This window comes from Aphis gossypii, chromosome 2 (assembly GCF_020184175.1).
Source record: "Aphis gossypii isolate Hap1 chromosome 2, ASM2018417v2, whole genome shotgun sequence".
Lineage (NCBI taxonomy): Eukaryota > Metazoa > Arthropoda > Insecta > Hemiptera > Aphididae > Aphis > Aphis gossypii.
Genome location: NC_065531.1, coordinates 78,561,913 through 78,589,011, shown reverse-complemented (window position 1 = coordinate 78,589,011; position 27,099 = coordinate 78,561,913). Strand labels below are relative to the sequence as shown.

The 27,099-nt window shown below is 30.3% G+C and overlaps 2 protein-coding genes across 5 annotated transcripts in view; one reads left to right on the top strand and one right to left on the bottom strand.

The window, feature by feature from the left end:
* Positions 1 to 5,633, bottom strand: part of LOC114121745 (trypsin-like) — a 41,902-nt gene extending 36,269 nt beyond the window's left edge. For all 3 annotated transcript variants that reach the window (XR_007604049.1, XR_007604050.1, XM_050200795.1), the window contains exons 1-2: positions 5,194 to 5,633; positions 3,459 to 3,528 (exon numbers count right to left, since the gene is read on the bottom strand). Coding sequence is in view for 1 of the 3 variants with exons in the window: in XM_050200795.1 (XP_050056752.1) it covers positions 3,459 to 3,528; positions 5,194 to 5,271 (148 nt within the window). In the remaining 2 variants the exon portion in view is untranslated. The remainder of the gene's footprint in view (positions 1 to 3,458; positions 3,529 to 5,193) is intronic.
* The window catches only part of LOC114129668 (uncharacterized), a 48,468-nt gene extending 21,519 nt beyond the window's left edge, over positions 1 to 26,949 (top strand). The window contains exons 3-8 of one of the 2 annotated variants that reach the window (XM_050200790.1): positions 21,185 to 22,036; positions 24,032 to 24,128; positions 24,745 to 24,844; positions 25,313 to 25,438; positions 25,742 to 25,900; positions 26,823 to 26,949. In XM_050200790.1, coding sequence (XP_050056747.1) covers positions 21,268 to 22,036; positions 24,032 to 24,128; positions 24,745 to 24,844; positions 25,313 to 25,438; positions 25,742 to 25,900; positions 26,823 to 26,921 — 1,350 coding nt within the window. In that variant the 5' untranslated portion in view covers positions 21,185 to 21,267 and the 3' untranslated portion in view covers positions 26,922 to 26,949. Of the gene's footprint in view, positions 1 to 21,184; positions 22,037 to 24,031; positions 24,129 to 24,744; positions 24,845 to 25,312; positions 25,439 to 25,741; positions 25,901 to 26,342; positions 26,615 to 26,822 lie in introns of those variants that run through there. The other variant, XM_050200791.1, reaches the window with a different exon arrangement.
* The last annotated feature ends 150 nt before the right edge of the window (positions 26,950 to 27,099 follow it).

The window sequence follows — 27,099 nt, the reverse complement described above, 5'->3', positions numbered from 1 at the left end:
ATTATAATATGTCTTCGCTCTCTATTCATATTTAAATATTAAATGTCGTCGTTTGTGAAATACCGTTTATTGATTAATAAGTCGATCGAAGAAAGTTACCTCCGCATAAACGTTTTACATTAATCGTAATGACGATCACTGTTATTTACGACGATAAAATGTTCATAAATCAAACACTGCAATATTTCAATATTGAAATATATTTCAAGTCAATAGCTGTTTTTATTTATAGCAACAATTTTTCGGTACTTAACCGTGACCCGTGTCTGGACAGAACATTCGTTAATATTAGTAGGTATATAATATAGTGATTCGTTCTTTTACGCGCGATCTGTCCTTTTATACTTTACACGCATTATGATATTTTATAATATTAATTATTAAACACAGTCTAATGTAACAAAATATCCTAAAGTCAATATGCGTAGTAATACCTACTGAATTAAATGTCGATTCAATAGTATATCTCAATTGAAGTTAAATAATAAAGCAATTATTAGATAAAAGATTAATTGTGAAGCCTGGATTAAGTGAAAGGGTGTTTGGGGGAGGGGGGGCGAATTCTTTAGGAACTCACCTCTTTTGACAAAATATTAATTTAATGCATGAATTCAAAAGATATTTCAAAAAGTAAATAAAATAAAAATGTTTAAATCATTGTAATGTATTGCTATATGATAAATTCTAAATAAATCGATATTGGAAAACAGCGTATTATGACAAAGTTTATAAAATTATAAATATCAGTGAAGATGAAAGTTGTGAACATTTTAGTTCGATGTAGTACAAGGTATTACCGTTTGGTAATTACATTTGTTTTTCGAAGTGAAAAGTTTGAAGTTTAAGAGTTGAAAGTCGTCTACTGGTTAGTGTTTGCTGTTTTGGTGCCTGATAGATCCAACATGGTTAGTTATCCGTATACGCGTATACACAAACATATAACGCATTTGTGTGTGTATATGTAGTTCGATAATGAAAATTCTTAAATCGATTTTAAACGATATTACATCGACAGTAGCAACGCGTATTTAATCGGTACCTACACTGATTAACGACGTATAATTAATAACCGAAAGCTTATATGTACACATAAGTAGGTATTATAGTACACATAGTATCATCGTAATTATAATGGTAGTGATGTATGCCGCCTAGCCATAACATCGTTGCTCATAACTACGCGCAACAAAGGATTATGTACAATTATTATTGCTTATAGTTAGATGTATTATATTATCATTATTACATATATATATATATATGTATATATATATATATATTCCGTGAACTCGATAAATCGCGATTAGGAACGATTTACCGTTATTTAATCCTTTATAGTAAGTACGCTATGATATTACTTAGTATAATTAACTTAAACGGCAAATGACAAAAATCAACATTGAGCGTAAGAATATTTCAAAACGTGATCATTGAAGACCTGAGGGGTTAAGAAGATTTGGTGTGGATTCTCATTATAATTAATGAAACATTTACACGTCCAAAAAATCTTTTGTTAAAACAAAAAAAAAAGTTATAATAATAGGGCATTAAAAAGAATAAATGAATAATACTTTAAGTTTAGAACTTGACACGAATTCAATTAAAAATATAGGCGTGTTAAGGAATAACGAATTCGTGTCTAAAATTATTTGGCTCCGCTTAATAACACCTACACATATTGTATATAGTTTAAATTTATAAAATATATTATCTGGTTAAATTGTAAAATAAAAGTTAAATATTGTGCATATCATATTATATTTTTAAACGTTCCGAAATTAGATGATTATACATGGTGGAAAATTGCGAATTATATTCGTGAAAAATTGAAGCAAAACTAGTATAACGAAGCTTGTCAAATTATTCGTATTTTTTACTAAATTCTACTCTAATGATAAAATCATATTAATATACAATAGTGTTGTAATGCATAAAGCTTATAAAGCCTTAGAAAATCATGTACGTCCATAGCTAACGATTGAAATTAGTATTAAAAAACAAAATTAATAAAAAACATAGTAGGTAGGTATCTCCTACTGGTTACTATTACCCACTACTAGTGCTGACGCGGGACGTTTGGAAATTCGAAGGGCCTATAAATAATAATTTACGAAAAACGTACGACAGACAGGCGAATAATTTTTCGAAAATCGTATCTAGGTTAAGGTTATCGGTATATAATATTTACGTATATGGCCGCCGTTCGGGTCAATTAAACTGCGATGTGTACGAAATTCGATTTTGAACGCTACTCGTTCGATTGCGCCGCGGTGTTATCGTAACGCGCGAAACGTCGATTTGCAGCGAAAACAGAATGACACGTGCCGGTGACGGCGTGTCGTAAATCGATTTTCGGTCTGTTTCGGAGGTTTAAGGGGACAATATTTTATATACTATGTATACATATACATTAAACATTATATGTATACGAGATGATATATTATTTTGTTCTTTCCTTTCGGTCGAAAAAATAACAAATTTGCTTTAATGGGTCGTGATTGCAGCTGAGGCGGGTAAGGGAGAAGGACTAAAATAATATTATTTACCAAATGGAAACGAAAACAACACTAGGATTATTTTCTTTTTATTGTTTATACGTAAGTGTATCTACTCAGGACCGTCGGGTTCACGTCATCCGGAGTGCGTCGCGTGTATGATATGGTTTTGCGTACTTAGTTATAGCCTTAAGAGCCATCCGTTTAAAAACAAACACAATTATTGTCCGAAACAGCTGAACTATTATCGAAATGTTTCAACGCTTCAGGAGATAAGACCGTCGGTATAGCCTTTTATGTTTCGCCCTACTTGTGTACAGAAAAACAATGCGTAAATATGACGTGTGTTTTTCCTTCACGACGTGATTTTCATGTTATTCTGCGTAGCTAGTGTTTACTCAATAAAAATAGTTTTAAATGGAGCGGAGTAATTCATCGAGCATCTTTGTTTTTTCTTTTAACAATGCATTTTCAGAAAACTTCTTTTCTACTGTAAATTATTTAGTGAAAATATGGTTTTTTTTAAATATTGTGTTGCATTTAATTCAAAATTCGAAAAAGTATTTCTTCAAATACTAAAATTATTATTTATTATTAAGGATAATGATTATAATATTCTAAAAAAATGGTTTTATAAAAATATAAATTCGATTTGATATTGGATCTAGTAATTGACCAATACATTTTTTTTTATAAATGTTGATAGATTGATATAAATTACTAAATTTTCGAATCATTATAGACCCCATATCGCTTACATCTATCAAGCTGAGAATGTTTGTTTTAAAAAATCCAAAATAACGTAAAGCAATGTAAAAAAAAATATATTAAGAAATGAACTTTGCATCCAGAAACTCAAGTGCTTATACTCGTACATAATAATATAATATAATACATATCTTTTAACAATATAATGTCTGTACTCGCGATTAGTGTCGGTTTTTATTGTTATATCATATTTACCACACGCCGCGCAATATTTGGTCGGCCGTTCGTCAGGCACCTGTTCATCTCGGTAGTCGAATAAATGATCCTGAAAACAAAACGCACGAAACGTAAATCAATTCGATAAATTTTAATATTATTTAATTTTCAGCACACCGGCCGCATGCATACGACTCCCGGGGAGGACCTTAAAAATGCTCGCCGAGGTCGCGATCGTTATAATGTCATAATATTATATTATTATCATGTTATACTGCTGCAGTACTATTAACACGCTACGGACCCGGCCCGCGGCCGCGCAACAGGTGATTTCGAAATGGTCGAATTTGAATAGCGCATAGGTACACTGATTTGGCGATTCGTCAATGTGGAAAAAAATCGTCTTTCGAAACCCGTCACCTCAGGAAAAAATAAGTTCACTCAATCTGAATATTCGCTACCTGCCCAATTTTCCAATCTAAGCTATCCAACAATAGTTAATAAATACTAAATTAAAAAAAAAACAACCATTATCAGACCAACCACGGTGTAGTTTTACAAAGCGTTCTCTGATATGGAGCTCTATCTAAAATCAACTAAATCCCATTAAGTACCTCTAGTATATTATATTTTTTATTTAATTTAAAGTTAATCCGTCATCAAAACCAGTTAATTAATCTACTCTATTCCCGTAACATTTTCCCCAGAATCATCCGTGAACTAGAGATTAGGAATTGAAAAATTTATGATTTTTTCACAATAGGTTTCAAATGGTTCTAAAAAAAAACAAACAGTTCCGGTTATTAAAATTGCAGATAAAGATTTCATAAATAGCGATGTTTATAAGTATATTTTTTAATTAGTAAAACAAAATATTGGAGTAAGTATATCAACTTCATATCTAAAACGTAAGATCAAATAAAAGTCGTTTTAATAGATCAAAGTAAAATATTAAATGTTTTAAGTTTTAGTACAATATTTAAATTGCATTTAAAAACGCTTGGTTGACATGCGTTGTAAAAAGTTGTATTTTATATATTTATATACTCAATTGTCTCTATAAAAATAGCTTTATTTAAACACTAGCGTATATTTTTGCACGTTAGAAAACGATCAACCGTGTAGTTTTTAATGTCATTTGTTTATATTATTTACAAGTTAGCGTGTATCAAAACCTGATAACAACTTATTCGGGTGCATTATAACGATGTTTCTAATACCTAATCGTGTTATTGGTCATAAACGTCACTAGATAATGACATTATCGTCCAAAATTATAATTAATTCACTGTTTTTAAGGAAATAATCACGAAAACGAGCCTACTATGACTACTAATAATTCAATTGTTATTAGGTACTTGAGTAAATAAAAAAGGTAAATATTATATTGGATCCACCAAAGGAGTATTGCAGCAAAGTCGTCTATCGATAAAATAATAATATCCGTTCACAGGTCGGAGGCGGTTGGGCTAGGTCCCAGTTCTAATTCCGGTACCCGAGAGAGCCTCGCCGTACAGAAATCCAACAGATGAAACAGTCAGGTGGGCACTGCCGAGTGCTTTCCCCGTCACTGCAGTATTCGCAATCAACATAAGTAATATTATTTATCGTACAGTATATTATAATATTATTATCGCGTGTAACGAACGGATCGTAATGATTTATCGAGAGAAAAAGAAACGGCGGAGTACATAAATAATAATAAAAAAAAAAAAGTGCGCATAAACCAAAAGTAGGTACACTACGTCGTCGCGTAATAACGTCATATACTGACCCACGGTGTGTAGGCGCCGGCGACTTGAACGACCTGGACGGCGGCGATCAACAGGGCGGCTGCGACGGTCGGGAGCATCTCGCGTTCGTTTGCACTATAATACTGAGTCTGACCGATCGATGACGACGAAGTTTTACAATATATATTATATTAATCGCGTTCGATTATACGGTCGGGTCGTACGACGATCGTATACAATTTTCAAAAAACGGTTGTTCGGCGTAAAGTCGGTCGGCGGTCGGCGCACGAGTCGGTTCGTCCCGGCGGTACAGGTACGATCTCGTCTACGGAATCGGCGGCGGCGGCTGAGACGCGGATTACGTGACGAGAGGACGAGACGAAGCGGACCACGGGCGCACGGGATCGGCGGCACCGGTGTTATATACGCTCGGGCCGGCCGTCGCGCGACTGTTGGAAACGCGTTAGCGCGCGCGATAACGCGGCCGCGGAGGAGAACACGCGCGCACACACACGCGAGCGCAGCCTTGAACGGACGGCGCCGACCGGTAAGGTTACGCCGTCAGATTATTATTATTATTATTGTTGTTACCACCACGTCGTCGTAGGCGCTATATATATAATATTATAATTATTATTATCATTATTGTTGTCGTGCAGCTCGCCCGCCCGCGTATTATCTAATACGCGTAATATAATGTAGTGATAATACGTAATAAACGCACTGTAAACGATATTACGTGTACGAGTGTAGGTACATGTGTGTGTGTGTGTGTGTGTGTGTGCGTGTGTGACATTATACTGTGTGTTGTGTGTATTTTTATTAAAAATAAGCGACATCGCCTTTGTAGGTCAACCGACGTTACAATAATATTATATAATATCAGCTGTAATCGTATGTTATTATAATATGCTCTCGTAACGTTCAATTCCGTTTTCCGATTCGAGTCCGATCGAGTATATATTGGTATAGCTGAGTAGCTGACGGAAGAATGAACTTCTTTCACAGACGTAAAATCGATAAGCAAAGTCGCGGTCTAGCAAAAAAAAAAAAAACAACCGATCTCGCGCTAGTCGTCTACACTCGGAGAAATCAGTTTGCTGGTACAGCGTCCTCCTCTGATCGCGCGATTCTGCACCAAACGGACACGTCGGTTGTTCAAAAAACCGTTTTCGAGACAAATGCCACCTCGTGTACACTTAACAGCCGGAATGTATGATTATTGCACCGTCGACTATTTTGATCGGGTCGCATTTGTATCTATAAAAACCGTACTTATTTGAAGCTCTTACGGGCACGATGATATCTCGTATTACACTAAACATAGTTTGAGCTTTTTTTTAGGTTTTTGGGCACTTTTAATTTACAATAATGAATCTCCGAACACGATATCGATAAACTGAGCCCCGAGAAGATCTCTTTTGATTTTAAGTTGTTCATCAACAAGTACACGATATTATCATTGACTATTTTATTGTAGAACTCACTGGTGGACCATTAGGAATTTTGAATTTTCGGAACAGCAAGTAATCACCATTAAGGCATTAACCAATACAATAACCGCGTGTGAGGGTTGGGTCTTTCGAGAAATAATTTCTAATAAATACAAAAAAAAATTGAAAAATGAAAACCATTTTTTGTTAAAACTGTTACGTATCTTGATTTATGTATGTATTTTTTACATGCCGGAGATTATACTTTTTTTTAAGATTCCGAGAGAATTGAGAAATAATCGTAACGTAGGCATTTAGGAAGTGGATTTATTGATAGCCACAGGGAGAATCCGGCGTTGGACCAGTTTGAGAGCTGGGCAAGAGTGAGTTAGGTTAGAAATAGTGAAATAGTGCTGCACGGTCGAGTGTGGAAGCAGGTTTAATAAGTATATTATACACGAACCGTCATTTCCGCACAGTCCAGGAAATAATAATAATGTAATTAGTAATTAAGTCAAGAAAAAAAAAATGAATATATTTTAATAAGTGTTGTTAGATAACCATTATTATTTATATTATACGAATATAATAAGGCAATCCATGGCTGGAGTATAGTATACCGGGTCGCAATCCATCTCCAAAATCTCGTTAATAAAAAAATTTTGATAGCAGAATAATTATTTTATTCACAGTTTTCGTCGTCAGCACCAAACCGTATTTCCCGTGACATACGAACTCGGTTAAGACCCTGACGATTATCGTTTTTACTCCTATAATTATTGTAATCGCGAGCCAAGTATTTTTAAACACTGCAGTGTTGAAGATCAGTAATCGAGTGCCGGGGGACCTTCTAAACGATATAGATTGATAGCAATATTGATTGTTAAGTGTTTTATTCCTGATCGGTGAAAGGAGTGGGCCACTTTGACAACATTTTACAATATTAAACTACGAATAAAATATCAAGAAATAGAATAGCACATCGAGAGTTTTCAAACCACATTACGATCTTAAACCGATTTTTATTTACAATAGCGTTATACGTATCGCACGTGGTCTACGTTACACAAGAGTACTTATCTATTGGGGTGTGTGTGTAGGATATATACCGATGATATATTCGCCGAGAAATAATTAAAAAAACGTAAAACTCTTATCATGTCATAATTTATTATGCTGTATGACATAATCGATATGATACGATGAGGTTATTAAATATTTTTCGAATATTTGTAAAATTGCTGACCCTGTTATATGTGTGTAATATGTGAATCACTTGATTATTATTACCACGAACACGCGTGTGTATGATTATTATTATTCGCATTTATGCGTTCCATCCATCATGAACTCAAATCATACGGAATATATATTACGTATCAATAAATAAACGAAGTATTATTAAATAAAGTCTCGTTTTATAAGTTTTTAATTTACACTCTGATCGTGGGACATTTTTTTTTTCAAAGCTTTTTCGTTAACAACGTTATTCGACCATTTACATTTATAGGGTTTTTAATCAACAAACATTTGCAAACATTTACATTAATATGAAATTATTATAATAAATTACATCGTATCGGCTACGTACAACCAAAGTAAATATTGATGTAATATTTTCAGTGATGAAAATAAATTATTACTGTTTCACTTATAATAATGTACCGTACCTATAATTGATATTTGATACCATATAAATATACTCGAAGTAAATTGAAAATTTCTCAATGTTTAAAAAAAAGCTAAACTGAAACCAATTACTCGTAGTTTTGGATAAATTTAACAATAAATGGCCCAATATAAATAAATAAACAAATATGAAATTGAAAACTACGTTTCATATTCGTATGAATATATATCTCACCGATATTTTAAAAACAATTTTTATGCATTTATTCAACTTGATACAAGTTTTATTATGTAGAAATCTGAAATGAAATAAACTTAAAATGTGTTATTATGTTCTTTATCTTTTTTTCATCGTGTTTATAAATCGAATGTTAAAAGCGTTTTTGAGTAGGATTTTAAACCAGTTTTTATAACACACTAGTATTAAGTCTTCCAATGCATGAATAAATATAGATGATTAAATGTTAGATTGATTTTAATGAATAGATTATACTAAGTAAGAAAATCATCGGACGATTGCTACGGGAGAAAATCATTTCGTGTATATAAATTTTGTAAGTAAAAACCAATTAGCTTAATAATACAACGACGGTATAACTTCTTTTTTTGTTTTTGAAGATTAAATATTAGATAAAAGCAATATTATATTTTAAGTTTGTATTTGTATACGAATGCCGTAAAACCATTTGGATATTAAAAAATTATCAATTTGTACTTAATATTATAATATGTCATTATATCGATAAGTTTAGTACACTATAAAACGAAACATCATAATTCATAGTATTAAAATCTTCGATTTACATCTTATTGTAATAGACTGGTCCAATCTTTATTATGTAACTTAATATTATACATTTATTATAATACTTAATACAACATAATGATATTCAATCGAGATTAACATTTATAATATCTATAAGTCATATTTATATACAGTGTAACGAACTCGACTAGTTTGAAATCGTCAATTCGAAACGTTAATACTTATGATTCAAAAGATAAATAACGAAAATCAGTATCAAGATAGAAAGTGAGAAAAGAAGTTTTTTTAATATCCTAAAAACGTTCTCGTTTTCTTTGTTTCCCGTCGTGACGTCAGTTTAAGGGCAGATTCGACTCGAGTCTAATAATTTACTCACATAATTATTTATACACATACGAATCCCGGTTCGAGATTTATGGTACGTCGGAGTCGGCTTGGCCTACGTTTATATATATTAGGTACGTCTATAGAGTGTTATGTTCACAGGCTTTAAATGCAATTTTATTTGGGGTGCGAAATGTCCTAAGGCCGAATAAAATAATGTCCCGAGGGAATTCGTTTGATTCCCTATTATTAGTCGTCAGCAACGTATATCCATGTAACCTCACATCGTACGTATAAACCTTAAGTCTCCTCATGTTTCATGTATATTTTCTTTTACCGTATATATGTATAACATATAATATATAGACCACCTGCTGCTATGTATAGGCATTATATCACCGAATTTCCTTCCGGATGACGTGACATTAATTTCAAACGTGACATGACGTTTTTGATAAAAAAAAAAAATATACCAATTTCGCCGGTATAGCAATGAACTTCAGAGCTATCTCTTTATGTGCATAATGAATATAAATATATATTGCATTTGAAAATCGATGATGGTTTTCATTATTTACAATAATATTATGTACCTAATGATAACTCTTTTGAAGTTATTGCTGGTTTATACGTATATTGACTTGATTCGATATTATTTTCTGTTTTAGCGACATGATTAATCTGTTATAATTATTATTTTTTATTTGTTCAATTATTTTGATGTTGTAGGCACCTATATTAAAATTTCTTCGACAACGAAAAATAATATTAATATACTCGGCAGTGCAAATATAATATAAAATGCATTAATATTTATTATTTCTATGTTTTTTTTTTCATAATGTACAGAATTAATATTATATTACCTACTTTATTTTGTTTTAAGAAACAGCGTTTTTTTCGAAACCTCGTTAAAAAAAGTTATCGATACAGTAGCACGGCGGAGTTATTCTTGCCGCAGTTACATTTAATTAAACGAATTCAAACAAACGTCAAACCACCGAAGGTTGCTAAAAAATAATTTGTTTTTTTTTTTTTAAGTATAGCCAGGCATGTACACGGCATTTTTGTAATTATTAACCTTACGGCTAAAAAAAATATTTATACATTTTTAAACAGATCGTCGTCGTGTGTTTTATTTGAAATGTAATAACGTGATGATTGGATAAGCCCACCCAATCCGTAAGTATAGTATACGAGACCTACTCGTATATAGTAGAATGATATTGATGGTACATACTATAATGGTGATTGATCGCGCACTTCTGTTGTAGCTTCCGGATAAATTGATTTCGGAACGGCCGGAAATTGTATGGCTCCGGGAGATATTTTCTCGACCAGCGTGTAATTCCGGTCGGTATAGGTTAATCTCGTTATTGGTTCGAAATCTCGTATACTGATCTGATAATGCCTCCGCGCGTGTTACGGACCCGAAGAAAATCCCGAAAACCACACGACGACCAGCGGCAAACTTATATCCGGATCACTTTTCTTCTTCTTTTTTTTTTTTTTTTTTTTTTTTGATTAAAAACGTCGTATATGTGCCGATCTGATGTATTTACTATGTGTAATTAAATTCGGGATTTTAAAACCGTAGCCTCGGAGATATTGGGTCGATGCTCAAAAACTTCTAAAATCGTATTATTAATCATCGAAATACGACATAAAAATATAATTATTACAATACATCCCAATCCATTGTGAAATGTACCGTTTATTAACGCTTTCAACATTTAGAAATATTTTAGCCTATTGTTAAGATATAAATTACGAGATTTTTTATTAATTTACTAGTCGATTTTAAAAAACAGTGATTTGTACACATATTGATTGTAACTGTAAGTAGGTATAGTAATAATAAGATATGTTTCAATAATACGCAAGTTATCTATTCGAAGAATTTTCATAAAATTTATTCTATTACAAAATTGTACATATATTAATATATTGTGTTATTCGTACAGCGTTACAGTACTAAAAACGTAAATCCGAAAAAATAATACGAGTCTGGTATAAAAGAGTTAGTACAACTAGTGGTCTAGACTCTAGAAGATTGTCTGAATAATGGGACGGGTCAATCATTTATTGACAATAATTAGTTATATTCTTATTTTTACGATATAATCAAAGCTTATTTAAAATTTCTATAGTTCTATAGTTGTGATTGAATGAAATATAAATTTGAGTATCTGTCTGTCTGTACTTATATACTATAACTAAACCTTATTAGCCGTGTGGTCAATGATAGAAAACTTGACGGAGTATTATAATTTATACAAATAAAGGTATTACCTATATTGATGGTTTATTATTTTTTTTTATTTTTTTTTTGTTTCTGTACCGGTTTTAGTTTTATTTCGAAATACCAACAGACTGCAATACTGGTACTATTCATAATAGATTATACAAATCTTAGTCGTGTCAATGAAAAAAAAAAATGTTTTAAGAACGAAGCGCACTGCGTTTTTCTTATGGGCCCCACAAACTTTCTTAATCTAAAATTAATTAGACAAAGTGACATTCGTAAAATTTTACCGATTGTATATTATTCGTTTGTCAAGAAAAAAAAAACCCGGATGCGGCGGTAAATGTAGGTATAATTGTACAATGTACATTCTTATCGGATTTTTTTTTTTTTTTATTATTTTGGGGGAAACATTATTAAGTACGTATACATATCTATAAAACAGTATATATTATTATACTCGTAACATAATGTTCACCAAAATGTAAATAATTTGTGAGTTTAACAACAATTAGTGTAATCGAAACACGCATGTGTTGCATTTTTAATTAGTGTTCGTTCGTAAAATATGTTTATTCATATACAGAGACTTTATACATATATACTGCAAGTATAATATAATATGTTTTCTGATTTTGTCATCACTATTTATTACTAGGCGCTGCTCACTATATTATATTTTGTACACTATAATAAGAACTGTGATGCGGCATTATAAATGTATACGTTTTCTTAGATTTGTTTCTCAAAAATCTAAAAAGCTAATGTAACTTTTTACCCGCAAAAAGAATAACGATATACCTACCGTTTTTGGTTGCTTTTCCAATAAAATGTCAAAAGTCTATAATATATTGAATGAAAAAGAATCTTAAAAAATATACATTCGTTGAACTCGTATAATGGAAAAACAGATTGCTTTTAGGAATAACTACGGTGAGTTTTTCGGTTTTCTCAAAGGAAATCTCGTTACTTTTTACCTTTGACGAAATAAATACATAGGCGTTTCAACAGGTCGAAAATTATTATATATTCTCGCCAAAAAAGCACGAAAGAAATTTACTGCCAGAATCACTTCAACAAAAATAAAAAGACCGATAGCTGTAAAAAAAAAATATTTAATTGAAAAAATACCGAAAAAATATAGTGGGTAGGTACATATAAGTTATTACACGTGAATCAACCGAATTATTATTACTATTGTTGTTTTAAGTACATTCACAATTGTTTAAACTGTGCGCGTAATGTAAATTATTTTCATTCCCTTTTTAGGATATTCACGACCAATTTTACTTTCTTTTTTCTTTTCTTTTTTTTTAAAAATAAAACGTAATAATATTTTTGTAAAAATTCATAACGTAATACATAATACACATGGTATTCATAATTTGTATATTTTATGAGTTGACATTATTATACAAATGACGCTTCGTGACAACATATAAAAATTTAGACGATTCCTATACCTATCGAAAAAACTATTAAAGCACGCCCACTATTTGCCTAATAACATACGCCTTAATTACTACCATAATTATCACACAAAAGGCCAACATATTTTTTTCTTTAGAATATTGAAGATAAATATTTTCAATATTGTTCATCTAGTTTTAAAATATAAATGTTTATCAAATTTGACTTAAAAAAAAAACTACTAATCATAGTTACAGATTTATTTGTCTCTTTTAATTAAACTACAGAGTACATCACGGCATTTACATATGATATACTTTATGGTAATGAACGAGTCACCACTCATACACAACTGTAGGAAATTAAAGTGATTTTTTCCCTTCTGTTTCCGAATTTTAGTTTTTTCCGGTTAACTTAAAAAAACGCTTTTACGCTCATTTTACTTATAATCAAACCTAAGTAAAATATTAATAAGTCATTTTATATTTTTTTTATGAGAGTTTACGGCACAAAAGTTTTTCCAAACAAAATGCTTTCTCTCCGCGAGTCTCGTCGGTGATTGAAGGAGCTTTAATATTTTTTTTTGTCCGGTGGCTCCGCGATGAAAATAACGATGGTTACGATTTTTTCTCGGTAATGGTATTGTTGTTGTTCGAATGTCTGTGCAATTTTAGTCGATTTGACGTATTATAATATTATATATTTACCGAAAAGAAACGTAGGTAGGTATTATACATTATGTACCGGGGAAGCAGCTGCTCGAGGTCGGGCGGACGGATTAAAACGTCTCTGTATACATTTTTTTTTTGTCGTTATTATTACAACAGTCGTATTATTATTGACTGAGAGGAAACTCGCTCCGGAAAACATTTTCGGCTACACTTTGTGTTCCTCGAAGCGACCGAGCACAAAGGAAGGGACAGTTTTCGCTTGGGTCCTGTCTTCTGCAATTATATTGTAATTATTGTCGCGTACACCGGCTTTGCGCGTGTATTAAAGATACGTGTCAAATACTCGTGCGAAGCATTTACTCGTGCGCAAAGGTTATTGCTTGTAATCGTTCGTGCGCGCGTACTTAGGTGTATAATATGTTAATGAGATATTGCGACCCGAACGCTATATAATATTACTTATAATTGCGCATAACGTTGTAGAATTGTCGCTACTTATTATAAATATTGTATGGAACTACCTCGTCGCCGTTTCGCATTGTTCGTCGTCGCCGAAGGTCTCTTCGCATACATTTTAGTAGTGGGCGGGGGTTGAAATAATACTCTTAACATCGTGTTTTTGTCGTTTTTTGTCGAGAATTATAAGCCGATTTGTTGGCGGTGTTTTTCTACGCACAATACAATAATATAATAACATAAGTATGGTAGGTACTTATTACTTATCGGCCAAAATTTGAGTGCTTATATCATTCTTTTATTTTTTCATGTTTTTGTCTCGGTTTTAAACAAAATAAAGGTTAGTACGTATTACATTATGTTTAAGACGTATATAATGCGATAACGGTGGCGTATTTTTCTAGAAGCGTGTCCGATTTTCAAAACTTTTTAAACTAAAATAAATATTGTATTTACCTAAAAGCGATTGCTTACGTCTGATGTGGGTTTGGAAAAAGTCAGAAAAAAAGTAAGAATAAAATAATTGATGAAAAGTTTACTACTGATATAAATAATTATTATTTCTATATTCATTTATTTAGTCCGTAAATGAAACTTTAACACGTATTTAAAAATATTAATATAAACGTATTGAAATATATAGAATCCCAGACAATGGGAAAATTATGATTAAGAAATAAAAAAAAAAACAGTTTGGTGTTTTTAAATGTTGATTCCGAATTTTGAGTAAAACTAAATGGATAAGATAAAATGATTCATTCTTTTTTATTAGTCTATCGTGTAATCACTGTAATCAATAATAAAGAAACTTTTTTTTACCTGTAATATTGACGATTATCGTAATTAGAATATTATTATATTTTAGACCACAGTTGTGTGGTTGTGTGTGACTTCTATCAAGATACTTGCATATAATAATAGGTTTATAGTTTTAATTTTGATGTTCAATAATAAAACGATATAAAATAAGTTTAATGATTGTTTCGATATGAATATTATATTAATATACTCATGCGACGTCATACCTATAAACCCCGTGACTCGTTGATTTCCGTGTAACAATTCTTTCTACCCGCAACTGTGCATTGTAATTATTTTAATAATTATAATATTATATTATAATTAACAATAATATTATTACTGATAAACACCTACACAGATGCATCATACACAATAATAATAATAATTGAAAGGTTGGAACAATTAAATCATTAGTCTTGGTCCTCGGAACAATGTGAAGGACATTATACTATACATTATACATCATAATATAATATATATATTTCGTACGAAATTCTTAGAAAACAATTTTGTTAATTTTCTCAGTTTTTTATTTCTTTACCGGATCAACAATTTTAAATGTTTTATATAATACTCATTCATAACTTCTTCCACGTTACTGTACATTTAAAAAAAAAATCTTATTTTAAATTAGTTATAAATAACTAAGTAAAACACTCATAATAATTAATTACTGTTTTGTATTAAAAACTGTTTTTAAATTTACTCAAGTTTACTAGTTTTTGATTAAAACAAAAATTTTCATTTTCATTTTTTAGGCAACGAATTCGATTTATAATACGTGGTACATTGCCTACATATTGTAAAATATACTAAAACATTTATAAATTCATTACCTTAAGGTCCAAGTTAGGTTTGGTAAAATATAGGTGCTTAATGAAAATCGAGTACAATTTATTGTGATGAAATGAAAACGGAAATCGAGAAATAGTGAACTTTAATAAATGTTATTGTTAGGGATAGACATTTTGGCTGTGGTTGAGTAAAATCATGTTGTTGCTACATATTATATATTCGATAGTGATGTAATAACTAAGTTAATAACAACTATCCACCCCCAGAAAAAAATAATTACATTATTTCTTTTTTTTTTTTGCAGAATATAATAGGTATGTAGATGTTTTCTGAATTTAACTAGCTTAGCATCCCCTTCTCCCGCCCCTTATAACTATTTATTTTAAATTGTTTTTAAGTTGTTTTGATTTAATTACTTGACTAGCTAATGAAAATATTGTAAAACGAAAAAATTATTTAACTTGAAATTAAATCTTCAACAAGTTAATACCGACCGTTGCGAATTGTGCTTAAAACGAAAAAAAATGTAAAATATATTTAATAGTCTACCCGAATTCGGAATAAGTTTTGATTCAATTACTTTAATAATAATAATAATAGGTTATTTTTAATATGTTTTATTGTTAAATATTATAGTTCTGAAGAGCACGTGGCCAATATTTATATATATATATTATGTACATTACAGTATCACACTGTGTACATTGCAATAAATTGCCGATTGATTGACTATATACGCTTGCTGTGCGCCGTCCAATGATCGGAGCAAATTTAATGTCACCGTATACTGCACGTATAGGAGTGTTTGCCGAAGAAATAAACAGTATCGTCGTAAAATCAATAACTCCCAACGGGCAGTTCCGCACGTAGCCAAAGAATTAGAGCCTCGGGGTAACATTTTCTCCACAGCATCGGGCCAGGAAATTCAAACATCAACACATATTAAAAGCAAACAAAAATCAAGTAAATATTTACAAAATCCGGCACACACACACATATAGAATACGCGATTTTGCCTGCACATAAACCAAGTCCGTAAAAATTATTGAAAAACTATTAGTTCAAACAAGCGTGTGATATTATATTAAGGGACGAAACATTATATGAAATACCGACAGGCTTTCAAACACTTTAATCTACTATATTTTATCAATAAAAATGATATCGAAATTTTACCCTCCCCCTCCAAAAAAAGCGTATCGGCCCCCAACTGTATTTATCGTATCATTATTCGTGGCAATTTCGACACAGCACATGGGATCCATCTATATAGTTGAATTATATTTATACTTAAAGCTAATCAATGTTTATAATAATTGATTGATTAAATTAACGACGAACGTCGAACACATTATGCGAATTGACGGAGTATAATATGTTTTAAGGCGGTGAGCTGGTAAGGGGAGTTATCATTTAGAAAATCTAATCAGTGTGTAAAATATATGCTTTATCGCCATTGAATTTGTATCGTTACAGTGTTGGTGTTACAGTGTCATATTGTGCACAAAATGTGCAAAATGACTAAACCTAACCTAACCTAACCCGTTTTTATATAAAATATATCTACCATATCTAAACACCCGAATGCATATTTGAAATATTTATGTATATTTTTTTTATTTTTACCGGGCGGAATCGTTGAGAAATTTGCATGTACCTAGCGACTTATCGCACCTACGCGTGCACAAGAATATAATACGATTGAGTGTAAATAACACGATTCGAATCGAAATCGAGGACGTGAGGTAAATCAAGTCGCTAAAATATTGTGGTTATAATACGGTAAGTATGGGTACTATAATATATATAATACACTGTGCTACTGGGTATAATATGTTTTCGGGTTTGTCTTACCAATTATTATGATATTATGGTCTACGACTCGAGTTTTTTGACTTCCGTCAACGGTAGTGCGGTTTAATAATTATGTAGTGTTTCAAAAAAAAAAAAAAAACATTATCGACACAATGTTACTATATTATTATATGGCACTTATATCATAAGTGGCATCAACCGGTGATGAATATAGCAGCAATGTTATTATTTAATTTATTATCAATTATTATCTACGATATTTATAATCGAACTTAAGATAATATATGTTATGTGTTACGAATTATTATTATGTTAACATTTATGTATATACGTATTATATTATATATATTATTATTATATTTATTATCATTTCTTACGACTTATATATGGGAATGTAACTGCTCCGCAAACCATCCTTATACCATCAACTAAGTCTAAAAGATATGGGTGTGAGGTCTGTATTAATTGTAATTTGTCGTCGACCCGTCTCACACATGCGCATGCGTGACACGCTCATTTGATTATTAATTATTATAAATTTATGTCGTTTTATAATAAAAAAAATAAATGATATACACTATTTTAGATTACCGAACCGTGTGCGAAAATCGCCGTTGAATTATTTATATTATATTTATATATTTCATATTTTGCGTACGAAAATCGTCGCTGTTTATGTTATACGTATTATGTGTAAGCTGATCGCCACGTTTATACCATTTTATTATTAATTATTATCATCTATGTCACAAGTCGTGCATATTGTATATATAGGTACTGTAGGTGACAACTTAACTGGCCAGTAGTGCACCGACATTATTGTGAATTCTTGTAATATTATTGATGTTTTATTATTATTTGTGTATATTAGTTGTGTCAAATAGGCAATTTATTAATTTATTAAACAATTTTAGTTGTTGGACCAGAAAGGTCGCAGAGATTTTATATTATTTCTATACTGTGTTAAACCAAGAAGGCTAAAACTATTATTATATTCATATTTTTACGGCGAATAAACTCCCAAATTGTATGGCATATATTGTTATTATTATTTTTTTTTATAGTTTTAGTTGAGCGCTATTACTGTTATAGATATATTAAACATACAATTTGAATCGGTGGGTCGGCGTGTGGTGCTGGTGGTGCAACGCGCCAAATATTTTGGTAACCGGAATTACACTCTGATATTGCTCATTCCCAGCACTTACACGATGATCTCCACACGATTACATTTAGGTAGTGTTATTGCGGCGGAAATTTACATCGAAATCGTGTATCATGTCTATAGAACTGCAAAGACTGCGATATTACTATAGGATATGGTACATACGCATAATTATTGCATATGTTTAAAAATCGTTATTCCGACAGCAAATCATTGAAACTGGACTATGTAACCGATACGATAGTAAAGAAAAAAAGGGCAATTTCAATAGCGGTTGGTCTTTTGGGAGAAATTTAAATGTCATCATACAGAGATACGTTGTGTATACACGCTATAAAGTCTTATAATAATGACGTGTTATCGGGGAGGGTGAAAAAAAAATCACGAATACAAAAAATAAGAATCACTCGTGGGGTAGATTTGCTTTACCACTCTATACATGATGTCTGTTCAGTGTTAACGCACCGCATGGGTCTCGTCAACGGGGTAGATATCAGATACCAAATAATACGCGGTAATTCCGATTTCCAACCGATTTTAAGTACATAGTATAATACCACCACAGCAGAAGGCTATGTAATAATATAGAAGTCATTCTACGCGGACTGGACACGTGTCACACACACACACACACACACACACACATTTACTTCAATTAAGAGCTTGTGCCGACTATTGTTCGGCGTTAATATCGTATTACGAGTAGTTCACATATACCGCTCAATCATATATATATATAGAATAGAGACATAGATGGTCGTCATTACGTTACCAAAGTATATAATATAATGATACAATGCGATGGCGAGCAGACAAAAGGGAAGATGAGCTGGCGTCGCAGAGTCGTGCCGTAAAATAATATTACATAATACGTACAACGAATTGATATTTAATAATGTTAAGTAGAAGAAGAAGAAGAATACGACGAGAAAAAAGAATTATGACGTTGATGACGATAATAGCGCACGACCGGGATGGAGATAACGAATTGTGCGCCGGCCGTTTGATTAAACCTCGAGGATGTAACTTACAAGTTGTCGTCGAAGCTCTGCAGCAGGTCATCCGTTCGCATTTGGTGCGAATTTACAATACTATAATAATAATAATAATTAAATAATATACTATGTGGGTGCTGGTCAGTGTCACATAATATAGTATATGGGTGTGGCCGTGAGGGCCGAGGGAAACGATCATAATATTATCCCTGACCTACTTTCTACACGCAATCGTTATGCATACTACAGTGAATTATGATAGGTGCATCGCAGGGAAAACGCTTATTAAATACACATATATATGCATTAGTACTGTATTTAAGTTGCAGTTGCAGTTGCATAATATATATATATATATATATGTGATGGTATAATACACGGCTGACAAAAAATTTAACGTTGGGGAGTGTATAAATACAACATAACAATATATGATAAGTAGTTATTAATTGATTAACAATTAAAATGTAACCGTATATAACCGTTATGAATAATTAATAATATTAACCAATCGAGAAAATATCTATAAAATAAATGTACTTCCTTAGTCCATTTCACGTATTAAGCGGCGAACAACCTAAATGAATACCTTTAGGTGTACGATATTACGCACACCAACTTTGTGTAAGTTTTTTTTGTAATAAAACATACACAAATTAGTGTTTATGATAATTTGATTAGAATTTAAAATATTTTTTATAGTTATGGCTAGGACTCGGATTTTAAAGCATAATAAGCAACTAAAAAATCATGATTAAAAATTAACATGAACTAGTTATAAAAATGAATAAAAAAAATTTGAAATATTAAATTTAAATTAAAAAAGAATTAATTACCATGTATTTCTCTAGATTTTCAGTAGTGAAACTGAATCTGTTGTCCGACAGAATATTTTTATACGCAGAAAACGAATTCTGAATATCAACTGAAGTGATCGGATTCATACAAGAAGTTTCAAATCACTACATTAAATCTTAAATTTTGAAACGATCGATATCGATGTTACGGGCATACTGACCGTATAGGTTCTGCAGGCTATAATATGTAGATCAATAATCTATAGGTTTAATATACATTTAATAAACAAGCCGATAACGAAAACAATAATAATCCATTATCCACATTCTGGGTTTTTACATTTCTTTTTAATTTTTTTTTTTTTATTACAATAGCATAATAAACATATTTTTTATTTCACAGCTGTAATAATTCAAAAAAAGCATTTACATAAAAAAAAAATGGAAAATAAATTGGTTTATTGAGAATTAAAATTACGTGAAACGAATTTATGCAGTATACAAATTAGATTTTTTAGAATTTAGATAAAAAAAAAAGCATACGTTTTAAAATCCGAGTCCTTGTTATGACCATGATGTGTGTATACCTACCTATATATTTAATATGTAACGAGGAAAAGATAATTTTCTTTAAACGTATGTTTAGATATCTATATCATGTACATAAAAAAAAAAAAAAATTAAATTAAAAGTAATACATAAGTACTTATATTGTTATACTTGTCGACAGACGGCCGAAAAACATGTATGACGTAGCAGGTACCTATTCTTAAATCGTTACTTGTTCTGCATCGGTATAACTATTATTCCGATATGGACTTCCGGGAAGAGAATAAGCACGTTTTCAACATTTGGTTGGCGAAACGCGTTGGCTTATACCAAATGTTCGATCCCGGAACCGCGAGATATCGGGGCAAGAACGTCTACCACATCGCCTTGACATTCATAGTGCTGTACTTGGGCGTCATCGCGACGATGATGAACGTCAGCGGTATTTACTACTGGAAGGACAACATGCCCATAAGCATAGATTATTTTTGGAAAGCGGAAACCTGGCTGTTCGTGTTCTTCAAGATGTGGATCGTCGTCTACCGCTCCACCGACATTTGGGACTGTCTGTCGATCACCCGGTACGGTTTCACGTCGTTCGGTTACCGGAACACGCGGACGCTGGACCGTTGGCGAGAGCGTTCGGTGCGGTTCACGACCGCGGTTACCGTCATATACTTGACGTCGCTGGTCTTTTACATGGCCGGTTCCCTGGCGTTCCGCGAAGACGTGATCCTGGTAAAAAACCACGACGGATCGGTCGGCTACTATCACCAGAACGTCATGAATTTCTATTTCGCCGTGTCCGACTCGACGTACAACGCGCACTACAATACGTTTTTCTTCGTCGAGGCGGCGACCGCCGTCTTGCTGACCATGTTGTTCCTCATATTCGATATACTTCTGATCACGATGTGCTTCGCCACGTGCTGTCAGATGCAATTGGTCGGCTGTGAGTTTGAATCGTTCGGACACGATAAACCGTTTGGCGACGATCCTCGTCGGTCCCCGATTGGCGAGCACGAATTTTCGGGTACGTATTATATTGTACGGCGAATATATAATATAGTGATACCTACGCGTTAACTTGATTTAGTCACCGTAGAAAGTTTAAAGTACACCGAGTTAATTTATTTTTAAACCCTTCGTATGCAAATGTACGACACGTCATCGACATTGTATCCTATGTCGTAGGCATGTATAGTCAAATCAGGCGTACAGTTAAAGGATTTAATTTCTATGCGATTTCACTATCCGCTTAGGCATTTGACTAAATATCTATTTCAAATCATATAAAAATCAAACGTTTTGTATTATTTAAACATTTAGCTATACTTTCTATAAATAATTTATTGTTATTTTATGTGTAAAAAAACACTATGTATTATTTATTAATATGTAAAACACGTAGGTGTCTGGTGTATGAAATATGTTTAATTTCATACACATCGGTACTATTGTTTTAATACTTAAATCATAAATATATATTATAAATTGGTAATTACTAATTAGATTTGATAGCACGAGTCAGGGTCTATTCTAAGGATTTTTGTCAACAACGCATTAAATTCCCTCTACCCCTCTGTCATAGGTCACATTTATAAATCTACTCTTAACTCTAATAAAACGTAATTCTTTATAAAAATATATTAAAAACATAATTTTATAACAATATAACTAATAAATGTTGCAAAAATGAATATATATCGACCAAAAAATGTATTATTATTGCAGCTTACTATGAAATATGAAAAATATAAAAGTCAAATAAATGATTAAAATCCAATTGGATCATTTGACAAAAACTGTACGTACATTTCACATATAATATACTATATAGCCATATAGGATATATTGGTACTTATCAAAATGTGCCTGTAATCTGTACATTTGAATAATATAAACACTACGCTAGAATGCTAGATATTATAAGTACAATTTCAAACTAATATTGTACTTCAAATATGAATAAGATATACCAGTAGGTACAACGAGTAGAAAGCCAACGATTTGTAAAATAATTATTGGTGAAATTACTGGAATCGATTTGAAAGAAACCAAGGCCCGCTATCTATTTTAATGTTATATTTATAACGCATAAATAATGTATATAAAACTTACAAGTACATGGGAACTATGTCTATGTTCGGCGTAAGCAAGTACCGATAAGGTAATCAACTTCCGAAAAATAATCTTTAAAATAATACATAGGTACCTACAACTGGTAAAATAATTTAACATGTAATATTTAAATTTGAAAATCATTTCACTAAAATACACACCATTTCACTAACCTTCTCACCCATAATATTATCGTTACAACTTTTAACATTAGCAACAACATAAAAATGTATTTCCGACAGTGCAACAAATTTTCTCAAACAATGCACAATAGTGCCTTATAATATACCCTGGTACGACTATAAAAAAATGATTAAAATGGTTATATTTTAATTACACATTTTTTTTTTTTTTTGATTTTTATTTATTACTGATTGTAACATGTAATTGTTTGGTGGGATTTGCTGGAACATTTAAATATTTAATATTTTTTTTTAAAACATAACTTACAACTCAATAGATAAGGTTCTCATACAACCAAGTAGATAGGTACCTATGTTAATTGTTAATTTTCCAAATAAAAACCAATGGAGCTTTTATTTTTATTTAATAATAATATACATAGTACTCACTATTTACTAGTACTAGTACTATAGTGACGGATCTAGAGGGGGACACGGGTTAGAGTTCTGTTGATATAAGGGTGCTCTTAAGTGTTGACAACCGTCAACCCGTACACTAATACTATGTAAGGGCGCTAAATTTTTTTTAGCCCCGGGCGTCAAATTTTCTAGATCTGACACTGACTAGTACTATATAAGACTATCGGGTATATAATATACTCGTACTATAGTCTACATCTATCATACCTAATTATTGAATAGTAATTACTTATATATATATTATATATTTATATAATTTGTGTTGTCATTTTGTGAACGGTAAACATTTTTTTGTTAACTTTTAGATTACACAGATGAAAGAAAAAATGTATTTAAGGAACGTGTTTCGATGTATTATGACGAATTAAAAACAATTGTATTGGATCATCAAGCAGTTATAAAGTAAAAGTTAATTTTTCTTTTATTAAATTATCATGAAATATTATAATATTTCAATTGAAAGATAATTCTTAATTAACTAAATAATAAGCATGAAAATTATCATTAGGTATCTATTTAGTGTTCATACTAAGGATTATATGAGTAAGGCAACATATTACATATTATAAAATATATATGTTATGCATAATATGAACAATAGTATTGTTTAAACAAAGAGATACTAAAAAATTATTTCTAAAAAAAATTCTCTTTCTAAACTTTTTAAACATCTTATTATTATCTTATTATTCGTAGATGCATACTATCATAATAAGTAAATATTAATAATGAAAAAAAATTAATTTTTCAGTAAAAATTAATTCAACTTATCATATTATCAATAGTAATATAAATATATTATCATAAGAATATACTTAATAATATAGCGGCTTTAGTTGTTTTTCGTATACAATCATATATCACTAAACTAAAATTAAACACATACATTGCAGTGACTTATTCAATTACGAGGTAAATTCCATTGTAAGTACTTAGGTATTATAGCAGAACGGTTATCAAATCACCCTATTTTTATATTATTTATATATTAATGAATTGAGACTGTTTTTTTTTTCAGGAAATACGAAAATCTTTTATCTTTATTTGAACTTGCAATGTTGTTACAAATTTTTGTCTCGTCAATTACACTCATCATTCTTTGGTTTATTTTTATAATGGTAAAATATTACGTAATACTTATATTTGATTATAATTGTTATAAAAATTTAATATTAGGTATACAAATATAAATATTAATTTATATAATTATTTTGATGGATTCAATTATTATAAGTTAACATTGATATCCAATGATGCTATTAATACATCAAAGAAATTATATTTGCTCTTTCATAGTGTATTTTACAAATTTTATCAAACAAACTGCAGTTCTTACATGCATCTTTGCATTTTTTCAAATTACCTTGAAACAATAAGTGCACTTATAATATTATGCTAGTGTGGTACTATCAAATTATGAAACAAAATTTTTTTACATGAATTTTCTTAATCTTAATGGTTACTATATAAAATATATACCTATAAAAAAAAAAATAAATATAATATTAAATTTATTGAAGTTGACGGTTGTGAAGAATTCTTGAACTTAAATTTAGAAAATAATATTTGGTTTAAAATTATTTCAGAGTTTCTCCAACGATGATAGATTTGTAGTTTCAGATATTATAGTAAAAAAAATGATTTTCTTAATTCCTTCACTATCGTATCAAATATATATGGAGTGTTATTTATTTGGACTTTTACACAATCAAGTAATTTGAAATACATTATATTTTATTTTGTTAATTTAGTTTGTATGTTTTAAGAATTATTATTTTATTAGAATAAACGAAGAGAATCAATGAAATGATAATATTCTTGATAAGTTAAATTTGTATTGTTAATAAAAGTATGATTGAACAATTAAGAATTATTAATTATTATACATTTTTTTTTAATAATTTAATATTTAATATGCACGTAAAAATAATTTTGCTTAATGAGTTATCATTAGTTTAAAAGTTCATAGGTAGTGAAATTTTTTTGTATTTTAACTTTTTTTTTTTTTATTAAAGAAAGATTCAGTAATATTCGCATTATACAGCAGTAATTGGACCGAAATGTGTATGAGGTGTAAAAAATTGATATTATTAACAATGGAAATGAATAACGCTAACCACATTAAGTTAAAATTTACTAGAACGAAAATTGTAAACTTGGAAATGTTTTTTAAAGTAAGTAATAGTTTAATTATTATAGAACTAATATTATAAATTCCAGTTGAATAGAACTAGAATTTTTTAATTATAATCCCTAAATTATTGTTTAAAATAATTACTAATTTTATGTTAGTTTAAATTTAATAAAAAAACACAATATTATAAGTATTTAGAGAATGTAATTATGTTAAAAAATGTTCATATAATTTAAGTGCTATATTTTGTTTGAATTGCTTATAAAAAAAACATGTAAGGAAGTTTGGATTGAATTACCAAGCTCAAGTTGTAAAATAAATATATACTGCACATCCTTGTAGTTTGTATAATAATATAGGTAATAATGTAAATATTTGATATAATTATAACGGTATTTTATGAATTGCAATAATATATTTTTTATTGAATTTTGTGAAAATAATAATACATTATTATTATTATTTTTTTTTTTTTATTACAGACAATGAGTGATTGCTATACAATAACATCGGTTTTAATAAATCATATAAAAACAAAAAATAAATAAATTTTTTTTTTTTTATTTAGTTAAATCTTATTTTGATTTTGCTTTAGTTGTAAGATTGCAAACAAATCTAAATAAATTTCTATAAACCTGGTTATACGTTAAACTAGTTATCTAAATTAATCAAAACTAATAATATATTATTATTATTATTTGCAATGGATCAAATGCACATTATTGCAAATATATCAATTTACGTATTTGTATTATAAATTATCAAAATAAAATATATATTAGTAAATATTATATTGATTTTAGTTCATGATTAAAAATGTTAGTATTACAAGTATAAGATAATATTTTAATTTGTTATAAAAAATTCAAAAATACAATATTAGGCCAAAGAAAATAATTTTTATTTCTATTAAATGTGTTTAGTTTATTAATTGAAAATGATTCACATTTTATTTATTACAGGATATGGTGCCTAAAATAATACCTATGTATACATACGAGTATGTGGTATACAGAGTCTTTGTAAGTCGCTTGGTGAGTCAAACTCAGACCAAAATATAATATGATTATGTTATTGTTTACATCAATAATATACATTTTATTTAGAATGCTCGCAAAGCAGTTGTACTATAAACCATACATTTTAGGTTATTAGAGATAGATTGCCATTCAATAATAAACAATATAGGTATATATTTAGTGTGCAAATATTAAAAAGTATTTATGATATAGATTAAAT